This window comes from Boleophthalmus pectinirostris, unplaced genomic scaffold (assembly GCF_026225935.1).
Source record: "Boleophthalmus pectinirostris isolate CB_2022bp ecotype Guang Dong unplaced genomic scaffold, ASM2622593v1 HiC_scaffold_10, whole genome shotgun sequence".
Classification (NCBI taxonomy): Eukaryota; Metazoa; Chordata; class Actinopteri; order Gobiiformes; family Gobiidae; genus Boleophthalmus; species Boleophthalmus pectinirostris.
In genome coordinates this window covers 23,024,708-23,036,966 of record NW_026570971.1, presented here as the reverse complement: position 1 = coordinate 23,036,966, position 12,259 = coordinate 23,024,708, and the positions used below count along the sequence as shown (strand labels likewise).

Here is a 12,259-nt window from a genome sequence, read left to right as displayed (position 1 = left end):
TTGCCCAGGTGATGGCCCAGGATGTGCGGAGAGAGACGCCACTGCAGTTCAAACTCAGGGTCAAGTTTTTCCCAGAGGACGTGTTCGAGGAGCTGATCCAGGACGTCACACGGCGCCTCTTCTTCTTACAGGTGAAAGAGGACCTTCTGTCAGAGGATATTTACTGTCCCCCAGAGACTGCCGTGCTCCTCGCCTCATACGCCGTTCAGGCCAAGTTTGGAGAGTACGATAAGTCCGCACACCAGACGGGGTACCTGGCCAACGAGCGCTTGCTGCCAAAGAGGTGAGGGGTCCCATTGCTGCTATGTATTGTGTGTTGGTATGTCTATGAACTGTCCCATCTCATGTCAAAGTTGGGTTAGTATAGTACAATACAGCCAACAGTAACAATAGTCAAATTAATGAAGAATATTTTTCTGTATTAATTTGACTATTGTTGTATTATGGAAGCCTTGCCCTATCCCTAATTAAAGCAACACCGCGTAACATTTTGGTAGCAGCATGTCACCTGCATGAGTCCATGGAAGTAAACAGTTTAAACCAGACTTCTGAATATTCTCCACTGAGAATTGTGCCATTTGCCAGAAGAATGTATCCAAAGCAATTAAGGCCAAGTTTGAGTCAGGTTTGTGGAGATGCAAGCACACTCACAGGATGCATATTTTTTCAATGAGTTTTAGTGGAATAATTATCCATAATAAAATATATATGCTTTTATATTAGTATATTTTTTGGTACAGTAGGTCTTTAAATAGAGTCCCAGCCCTCACAATTTTCTGAATGTGTCTCTCCACTCTTCACATCCATTTCCTGTATTATAAAACCTATGGGTCAAGACATATTCAAACATTTTAAAAGATCTGAAACTGATATAGAGTTTGGTAATCACAATCAGAATTACTTCATTAATTCCATTAATTTTGTTACAGGAGAAATAGTTTTCAAATTTAAAATTTGAAAATTAATATTAAAATTCATACATCTGTCTTTATTATCAACTGAACCCTAATTGAAGATAGTACTGTCAAAACATATTTAAATTATCTAGGAAAAGTTGAACCCAGAAGAATATCTAAAAATAAATAATATTTTAAATGGGTTATTGTACATATTAAGGGTACCTGGAGGCTATAAGGCTTGTAAGATCAGAGACACAAGACTCTGAGGTACTGTATACATAGTGATACTCTGTGCAGAACAGGTGCTTTAGGCTCTCACTGGGCAAACAGAAAGTCTGAAGTAAGTGTCTGAAGAATGAGAGAGCCTCGGGATATTGGCAGTTTTAGTTTAAGGAGCCTAACATGGATCAATATTTAACCAGAGATCAGGGTGAGTCACTTTTACGAGAAGTCAGATGCCTTTCCTCTGGGTCACATCCTGTTAGTTTGGTAAAATGTTGCAGAAACATGAGTAAGAAGTAAATAATAAACTGCTCTAATTTCACATTTTATTGAGTGATTCCATAGATCTGACTCAGGACTCAGACAATCAAAAATCCTGAAGGGCTCATATTATTATTAGGAAGTTTTTAAACTCTATACACCTTCATGAGAATAATTTGGATAATATAATCCTGGAATTGCCAGTCTCTACTGAAATAATAGTGAAAGGTGGCTGTTGTAGAATTCTAGAGAGATCCTAAAAGAGTTATTCAAACATGTGTGAATGAAACAAAACACAACTCCAGGTATGTTTTTGAGGAGGTAACAACATTCTAACATGTCTCCATGAAGATGTGATTTTGCTTGCATTGTTCCACAGTATGACATAAACTTTATCTATCTCCATGGAGACAAGCAGGTGACATTCATTCATTCAAGCGACCATACTCCAGTACATGTTTTTTCAAGATATTTTTTGAGCAATAACAACACCTGCAAATGACTAAACATTTAATGCCCTGCTGTGGAACATTGCTTTGCTTTACTAGAGCTATTTTAACTTTTTTCTTTACTACGCAATTCCATGTATCTTACTTAATATATGTGATGTCCTCTATATATGTAAAATGTATAAAGCAGTAAAAACATTGAATGAGATGGTGTGTCCAAACACTTGTTCGTTTAGTGTATGTTTTTGGTTACGTGAAACTACTCTATTTTAAAGTTGAATCTAATCTAGTTTTTTGTTTTTGATTTCTTTGCACAGAGTTCTGGACCAACACAAGCTGTCCAAAGAGCAGTGGGAGGAGAGGATCCAAGCTTGGCACCAGGAGCACCGCCACATGCTCAAGTGGGTTCAGCCAATACAAAGATTCAACTGCACTTTTTACATCAAATAGGGAAAGCACTGTGGCGAGACCAGCAATGCTGTACAGATTAGAGGAGCAAAGTTGGAAATGGCAGACTTTGAAGATAACATGGTTCTTTCTTTGTTCATGTTGAAAGTAGATTAGGGAGGCGGGTTTTCAATGTTATTTCAAGGTTTGGCATTAAAATTGTTAGGGTTGAGTAGTTTTGACTAGATTAATTTATATTGTTTCCTTATATGACTTGGTGCTAGATTTTCCTCAATTGTTTGATGACATTTCTGTTTTAAGATGGTATTGCCTGAAGAAAAGAAATCTGACAAAATTATCTTAATTATTTTCTACCCCACTGACAGATAATTATGCTTGAAGTGAAAAGCATATTGAAACTTATCAAGTAATTTTAGCCATTTAAGATGATCAGAAGTATGTGAACCAGGATCGGTATTGTGAATTATTGTAATTATAACTAATCTAGAATATTTTGGAGTGTATAGAGATGGTGAAAATGAGCAGTAAGGTGATGTGATTTGAAAATAAGAAGTCAAAGAGTTGTTTTTTTTAAGTTTTTTTTTATGTTTATGTGAGTCGATAGGATACTCAAGATAGATGAGGAAATACAGTTTAAAGCAGTGACTAACCTTGCAAACTACTTCTATATATGAGAGGAACAGAGATAGATATAAATAGATCAAGTGTTGAGGCTGTAACCATAATATGTTCCTTTCTTATCAAATGCTAAAATGTAAACTTATAAAATTTTTCTAAAACTTTGTGAACAGGGAGGAGGCTATGATTGAGTACCTGAAGATCGCTCAGGATCTGGAGATGTACGGAGTGAATTATTTTGAGATCAAGAACAAGAAGAGCACCGACTTGTGGCTGGGAGTGGATGCTTTGGGACTCAACATTTACGAGAAGGATGACAGGTACAGAGATGTATTACTAAACAGTGTTCATAGACGTTAGATACACAAAACATAATGGGGTTGTGATTTTATGCAATGACCGACTGTGGTTGCCTAATCCAAGTATCCAGGTAAATTATGCTCTCAAACAAATTATTATTTTTCATTGACCATTAGCATACCTGGGCCATAGTTTGTATTGATCCAAGTTTGCACAAGGCATAGTTAAGAAACAGTTCATTGTATTGCTTAAAGGTGCATTGTCACAGTATGGTGTTTAACATTTCTATTTTCATGGAGACCAAACCAGACCAAGTTACAGGTCAGATCTGTGGAGAGGCATCCCCACTCAGAGTCAGAATGCCTGTTTTTCTAGGTATGTTGGAGCAATAAAACAACCTGTAATGGAATACATTTATGGAAGAGCTGTTTAATGTCATACTGTGCAACATTCCAGGCAGAGAAATTACATATCCAGAGAAACAAGCATAAAAGTCCAACCAAAAAAGTAACAAGGTGCACCTTTAACTTATGATAACTATATTTTCTGATATTGAACTCAGTGACCGAGTTACAAATTCACAAAAGTGCCTTAAATATGCACTTTTCTATACCTGTCTGAACCCTAGTAGTTTATTGACATGTTGACACACTAGTACACAGAAAGGTCAATATGACAGTTACACAGCAATCAATGAACTTGGTAGTACATATGACCACACGGCTGAGGTTAGTGCAAACAATGTTGTGGGTTTTGTTTAACTTTGATGAAAAAAATAGATAAATTTCAATGGAGTCCTGGCTGAAATGGGCCACAGCAAGTTTTACACACACGTAACATTATACATTAATGAAGCATTTTATCGCTCTTCCTGTCTTTCTCCTCTCTTTGCCTCTCTTTGCCTCTCCCTCCCTCTCTCTCCTGTGTCGCTCTCCCTCTCATCTTTCCAGACTTACTCCAAAGATTGGATTCCCCTGGAGTGAAATAAGAAATATCTCCTTTAATGATAAGAAGTTTGTGATCAAGCCTATTGACAAGAAAGCCCCAGTAAGTTATTTGTTTCATCAAATTAAAAGTTCTTAATATGACTTTACTGGGCATTGGACCCTTTTGGAAAAGTGTGTATGATACAGAAATGTATTATTTACATTGTTTATATTATTTAATAATTTAATAATGTTACTTATTTATTTTATTATTTTATTTATTAGCAAATACAGTGGGATTGCAACTAACAGTTGTTTTTGTTGTTAACTAGTAAATGATAGTTTTTATGATTAGTTGACTAATCAAACTATTAATTTATAGAAAATTTGTATTTTTAATACATTTTTAACCTAATGAAGTTTGAAATATAATGACTGAGAGTTTCTTTTGGCATGTGCTTTAGGGTCTGTATCTTAACAACTATGAAAATATGATTTGAATATTTTTTTTATAGTCATCATCATCATTTATTATTCAAATTAATTACTGCAGCCCCACAATACAATAACTTAACACTGTAATTCTTATTTTACTTTAGATATTTTCTCATTTTCTTTGCAGGACTTTGTTTTCTATGCCCCTCGCCTGAGAGTGAACAAGCGGATCCTGCAGCTGTGTATGGGGAACCATGAGCTGTACATGCGCCGCCGCAAAACTGACACCATCGAAGTTCAGCAAATGAAGGCCCAGGCCAAAGAGGAGCGTCTGCAGAGGAAGATGGAGAGGTCAGGCTTAGGGCAGAGGGGGCAATGGGGCTGAGACAAGACAACAATATTTGTTAGTAAACTAACAAAAGTAAAGATTGAAAGCCATGAATGAAGCAAATGTTTATTCAAGATTAATTTATTGTCATTTTACAAACAAGTCACAGGTGTGGAACAACATAAAAATACTCAAATTTGTCAAAGAACAATTAAAATGAAATCAGTAAAAGACCACACAATTCTCATGCCAGGTTAAAAGTCAGTGAGTAAAAGTGTCTTAAATAAAACTTAAAAGCATCAACTGAAGGGGTGATCTTAATGTGATGGGAGGAGAACCTTCTAAAGTTTGAGGCCGACCACAGACGCATAATGCTTTGCAGACAAGCTTGATATATGCATAGGCTAATTTAACTGTCTTACAGCATCTACATATACTATACTAACTATAAACTGATTTCACAATGGCTAATTCAGGACTACACCAGAAGAAAACCAATCTTAAACCAAGGCTAAATCAAGACTGCATTTCTATACCAAAACCAGAGCTAACTGAGCCTAAACCATGACTAAACCAAAGCTGAACTAACTTGTGTTTTCTGTTGCAGAGATCAGTTGGAGAGTGAGAAGAAGAGAAGATCGGACATGGAGAGAGAGAAGGAGGAGATGGAGAGAGAGAAACGGGAGTTGATGATGAGACTTCAGGAGTACGAGGAGACCACCAGGCGAGCTGAGAGAGGTCTTTATTTCACAAGTTCACTTTCACTGCCATTTATGGGCATATAGCGCCCTCTGCTGTCTGTCATTGATGAAATGTTGAGCATATTTTTCCACAGTTATCGCAGTTATTGTTCCAAATATTTTTTTTAAAATATGGAATAAAAAATATATCTTGTATGATTCATTCACTGAGCTATAGAGGCTGCAATGGGTCTGATAAATGAATGGCTGCCGTTTAGGTTTTTACTCAAATGAGAGACTAATGTGAGGCTCTTTCTCCTTTCTGTTGAATAGTTGGATGATTGTCTTTGTAATGAATGAATACATCAGCATTAACAACTGATACTTGTATATATTATAGCTGTAACTATATTTGATTTGAACCTGTCTACATTATATTACGGAACACAGGAATATTCTTTATGAAATTTGAAATAAAAATGCTTCATACTGTACCTTTAAACAGTTCTAATAGAAAGTGCTGAATCAAACTACTAAAAATTGGTTTGACTTTTCTTATTAAAATGTTATGTTATTTTGTAAGTCTGTAAAAAAAAAAAAAAAATCCCTTATATTAAAATGCTGTTTTTACTATATGTGTTTTGTACAATATTTGCCCTTGGAAATTTGGGCATCACTTCTGCATCTTGTTTTTGACATTATTGAACCCTGTGCGCCCAGAGCTCCAGGAGCAGTTGGACCGAGCACAGCGTCTGGAGGAGGAGCGTCAGCGTGTGGCGGAGGAGGCGGCCCGACTGGAGACTGAGCGCATGGAGGCCATTATCGCCAAAGAGGAGCTGGCCCGACAGGCAGAGGACCAACTCAAGAACCAAGAGCAGCTGGTGAGCCCCCGACCACAGTCAAGTTACATTAGGACATATTAAATGACCGTAGGACTGGCGTTAATGCGTGTTTTAATATTGTATAGGTTAGATTGCATTTTTTTATGGAATTATATGATTATGATTATTGTAGGTTATATTTAAAAACAACTCTACTGCAGCTCTATAATAACTTACAGAAAATGCAATCTAGTGATAAATTAAAGTGGTCTTTCCTATTTTCCTGCATTGTAATTATCTAACATTCGGAGTATGTAAGAAATAGTTTAGCATTTTTCTGAAAATAAATTAGTGTCATATTTTGTATTGTCCTGCTTAACACAAGACACATTTAAAGATGCACTGTGTAACTTCTCTGGAGAGGGTCTGTAACCTGTTTGTGTCCATAGAGATGTTAATGCTTTGGTTTAAATTGTCCAGATTATGGTATTAGATTAATCTGTCTTGCATTTTCTCAACTACAGGTGTTTAAGTGCTCAAAAATATCTGAAAAATGTTAATTTTAACTGTGAGTGGGGTCACCTCTATATAATTCTAACTTGTAATTTGGCAAGCAGATACTCCACCAGACCAGTTACACCGTGCACCTTTAAACTGATTAGAAATTGGTGATTCGATCATCATAGACTGCGCTGATGCCTCTCATATCTTAAATGGGGGTCGTAGCTTGTTTAAATGTTCAGGTTAGGTAATATTTTCTTGAGAAATATCAAAAACTGTTGAACATGGTAATTTAAAGGTGCAATGCATAATATTTTTAGTAGAGGATCCGCCACTGATATATTATTGCTTTGCCTTGAATGTTCCACAATTAAACCTATCTATCACAAGGGAGACAAGGAGGCTGAAGCACTACACTACATTACAATTCAGATCTGTGGAGAGTTGCCCCTATTCACAGACGGAATTATTGTATTTTTGGCGCCCATAATTAATAGAGACAAGTAGGTAGCAGACCCTCCACCAGAAAAGCTGCGTAGTGCACCTTTAAATTAGCAACACACATATATCTTTATATCTTATCTATAACTATCTTTAACACACTAACAAATCAGAATTCCCAAAGCATCATCTGTACAAAAACTACGTAATGTTGTGATCTAATCTAAAATTCAGCGATAAGTCATAGAATGATTTCCTGTTCTCTCATTCATAAAACAGGAACACAAAAAACAGGTGTCCAGTGTCATATTTGTACTCAACACTGTGTGCTTTTCCCTCAGGCGGCTGAGCTGGCCGAGTACGAAGCCAAGATCGCCGCTTTGGAGGAGGCCAAGAGAGTCAAAGAGGAGGAGGCGGACACATGGCACAGCAAGGTCAGAGTCACTAGAGCATAGAGGGGTATATATGTATAATCACATTGTACTAACAGGGCTAAAGGGACATGTTTTATACACTAATTGGTTCAGCCCTAACTGTAGTACCACATCACTGGCTCTTAAACCTTTCACTTCACATACCTCATAGAATATTTTGATCTTCCTTTGACAAATTCAGACAAAACCAGGTGTAAAACTGGACTAAAATAGGCCTAAACTAGAACCAAGTCAGGACTGTGAACCAGATCAAAACCGGGGAGAAACCAGAATATCCCCGTCTTAATACTGGACCTAAAACATAAATAACTAAAGATAAAATTGTATCTAATTATAGTAAATAAAGTTGGAACAACAGAAGACTGGCAAAGGCAGGCCAGGTGCGACCAGTGGTTCACATACCACAGTTTGAGAAGCTCTAGATTACAACGTGATGGAGAGAAAATTGTGATGCCAGTGCTATTCCTTATTATACTTTAATAGATACTGAGACAGGAACCATAACATAGCATAGCATAGCATAGCATTGCATAGCATAGCATAGCAAAATAATTTGTCTAATGTAAGTTCAAGGGACCATTATTAATACTTTATTTACTTTATTATACTAAACTGTAATGTTTTTAGGCCAAAGAGGTGGAGGAGAGCCTGGTCCGCACAAAAGAGGAGCTGCAGACAGTCCGGAGGTCTAACTCTCGTGGTGGGTCTTCTTCTTCTTCTTCGGACAGTGAGAGTGACCACGAGCACAGCGAGGAGAACAGCACCTACAGCGCTGAACTGCACCAGAACGAAATCAATGACCACCACGAGGAAGAGGAGCGGCTGACCGAGGCTGAGAAGAATGAAAGACTCCAGAAGCAACTCCAGGTCAGGAAGAGAGGGGGAATTATTATAAACTTAAAATAAAATACAGTTCATTCGCAATCAGTATATAAACACGCTATATATTTAAATAACTTCAAAAGCAAAAATAGTTCAACTTCAGTAGCAAAAATAGATATCTCCTTTAACTCCAAGCCTCTGATGACTTTTTTCAAATAAACTGTCCACATGTTTCCAGTGAGAGCACATGCCTGTCTATGTCTATTTTCAAGAATACTTCAGTTATGCCTCTCCCTTCGTCTCTGTAATTACTGGTATACACTTTGATGTCAAATAATTGTAAATGATTAGTGCCTGTCGACCTAAGCAAAGGTCACCAGTTTGATCCCCACTAAACCAGTACATATTGTAGTTGTGTACTTGGGCAAGACATGTCACCCACCATGTCTATATGTGAAAAAATTATGTAAATGAGTAGACGGTGGTGGGTCTATGGGGCTGATGGCTAGGCCTGTCAGGATAACAGGAAGTGCAATATGTTGAGATAAATGATAATATTGAAACTACTTTACTACCATTACCGTTAACGCTGTGTGTAAGATGAGCCCAGTAAACCATTTTTAAATAAACGGTATCTTTAAAAGGCCTGAGCTGCAACAAATAATAATAGAATAAAAGGTAATTATTCAACCCTCCAAAGTTCAAATCATATTGTATTAACAACCCAAATTCACAAAGAAAATGTACACATGATAAATACTGATCTCCAAAATATATTGTTCCAACTTTCACATATTGAATATATATAAGGCAATATACTAAATACTGTGTACCACCCACTGATGGCACAGATTGGCCATACTTCACCAGTCTGCTCCAAGGCAGCTGTAGCTACAGATGACAATCAACTAAGAGTGAATGCATAAAGACGATAGTGTGAAGTCTGTAAAGCACAAAGTACTGTGTAAACCAAGGCATTAGTATTCAAAACAATCTACAAACACCAGATTATAATTTATTTTTACTAAAACAAATCAACAGTGTGCATGTAAACACTTTCAGTTGACATGATATGAAGTCAAAATATGACCTTCCCCATTATAAGATTATATAGGGCTTAACAAGGTTACAGATGATAATAAAGGTTTGACTTTAAGCTTTAAATATAATCATAATTACACTTTATGTTAATGACATGGTTTTGTTCAAGTGTTGTTCTGGGAAGTGCTGTTTGGTCCATTCACATAAAGCATTATACGATAAAGAAGTGAAAGTGAGTGATGCTATAATTATGGCGATGGATAAAAGTAACAGAAACAAGAAGCAACAACAGTAGTGTTGAGAAAGAGAGGAAGTTGGAGGAAATGTTCTAAAATGGTCAAAATAAGAAAAACATTGCTTTTGTTTGGTACTTTTTCAGATGTGTCATCTGCATACATTTACGTACTGATAGTTCTCTAACTAATATAACAAGCTGCATAACAGAATTTACATAAGGTGGGATGATTAGCATTGGTACACTACGTATTCAAATGTACTTGTATCAGAGAGTACAAACATTGTGTTCTAAAACATCTCTTTTCTTTCTTGCCCCAGGCCCTGAGCTCAGAGTTGGCCACTGCTCGCGATGACAACAAGAAGACAGCCAATGACATGCTCCACGCCGAAAACGTGCGTGCCGGTCGGGACAAATATAAGACCCTTCGCCAGATTCGTATGGGCAACACCAAGCAAAGGATTGATGAGTTTGAAGCTTTGTAGATGCATATGAAATTCGAGATGTAAAATACCTCGCAAAGTCTGGTCTGTCCACTTAAATTAAAATATATTGGGTGAGACTTTAGTTTAGGGATCACATATTAATGCTAACTAAGTGGTATTTGTTATACTAATTAGCTGTTACTTAGCTATTAGTTTGTATTATCAAACACTTATTATGTTTATTAAAGCTGCACTATGTAACTTTATTGTTGGTTGTGCATCATCTTCTGGTTTCTGTGGAAATGTCATTGCTCTGCTTGGAATGTTCCACAGTATGACATTAAATAGATCTACCTTACATGTATTCAATTACAGGTCAAAAATACCTAGAAAAATAAGAATTCTGACTATGAGCGTGGGTCGCCTCTCCACAGATCTGACCTGTAACTTGGTCTGATTTGGTCTCCATAAAGATAGAAAGGTTTAAAATTGTGAAACATTCCAGTCAAAACAATAACATCTCTGTGGAGAAAAGCATTTGATGGACTCTCCACCAGAAAAGTTACACAATGCACCTTTAAAATTTTAGTGTATGTACAAAAATATCTATTGTAATCCCCACTACTTTAATGGAAAAAAAAGTTAGTAGGCTTAATACTGCAAACTACAGCCTTAGACAAAAATACATTGAAAGTACTTTATAAATACTAACAAAGATGCAATTAAGCACTTCTCATGCATTTTACTATTAGCTAGCTATTAATATGTGATCCCCAAACTAGTGTTAGCATATATTGTTTTTAGACACATATAGGATGAAGGAAGTTTGGGAAAGGCTATAATAGCACAATACAGAAAATATAACATACAATAAATACTTTTGGATAGGTTATACTTTTAAAAGAAACAAAAAACTTCTTACAGGACTTACAAAACAACAATAATTTTCATGAATGGAAAGCACTCATCTTTTGTTGTTGATTATTATAGTTCATCCCTTCTTAATTGTGCATGTTTGACTATGTTAACGCTCCAAACATCTCCACTGTACTACTCTCTCCACTAAAATGCAAATATAATCCTGTTTTGTAACATTAATACGAACAAAAATGGAATGTACAATTATTTGTACATTATTTCTTTGTACGCTAGCAAGAAAAGTACCATGAAGTAAGTGTCACCTATTTCATGTCTTCAATAATAATAAAGACTATTTAACTACTTTAAAAATGCGTCATGAAGTATTTACCAGAAATTATGAGAAACACCAGTGAAACACCAGACTGTGTAACTAAAAACAGTGATTATCCATTCACTGTTTTGCTCAAATCACAAAGGTTGTTACTTTTGTCTATAGAGTTGACATACCAGGTCCTTTTACTGATATGAACAGGTCTTTTGTGCTTTTCTAAAGTTGACTACTAAAACTAATTTCCTTCCTCCTCGTTCATGTATTTGTTTTAAAGACGACATTGCAGCTTCAGTCTTGTTCAAACTGTCTTACGTAACTAACTTGAATACAGTAGCAGGTGTTGAATAAACATCTTTTCAAAATTTTAATGGCTCAGTTCAACTCAAAATAATGCAAAAAAGTAAATAAATAAAGTAAAACTAGTGGGTTATATGCTTTCTCAACCTGATGAGAACAGAAAGGAGAGTTTCCTGTATGGAGCATGAGGCACATTTATAGTGAGATCAAAACAATACGCATGGACTTGGACTTGTATAGTAGGCCTAAAATTTAAGAAAAAATAACAATTACTTCACTCTTTCTAAATGAACAGGTAACATTAAGCTCCACACCTGTGACCGGATGTGCCTTGTATAAATATTTACTCAGAGAAGAAGAAACGTTATCTCGAGGTTGCTAGACAACTTACGCAGCCGGTAACGCTGCTTGTTTAAATAACCACTATAGGTCAATATTTTACCTTCAAATGGCCGCGAGGATTACACTTAGTTTTCTGTAAGGGCAGCGCGAGCTACTTGTTGGAGGAAACGCTGTTTATTTTG

At 36.3% G+C, this 12,259-nt stretch overlaps 1 protein-coding gene across 1 annotated transcript; it reads left to right on the top strand.

Moving 5' to 3' along the window:
* The first annotated feature begins 11 nt into the window (after nucleotides 1-11).
* Nucleotides 12-11,476, top strand: ezra (ezrin a). Its single transcript, XM_055160807.1, has 10 exons — nucleotides 12-283; nucleotides 2,149-2,232; nucleotides 3,031-3,177; nucleotides 4,108-4,204; nucleotides 4,706-4,869; nucleotides 5,454-5,584; nucleotides 6,247-6,407; nucleotides 7,631-7,723; nucleotides 8,351-8,590; nucleotides 10,142-11,476. Exons 1-10 carry the CDS (start codon nucleotides 12-14, stop codon nucleotides 10,304-10,306), a joined length of 1,554 nt encoding a protein of 517 aa, XP_055016782.1. The 3' UTR covers nucleotides 10,307-11,476.
* The last annotated feature ends 783 nt before the right edge of the window (nucleotides 11,477-12,259 follow it).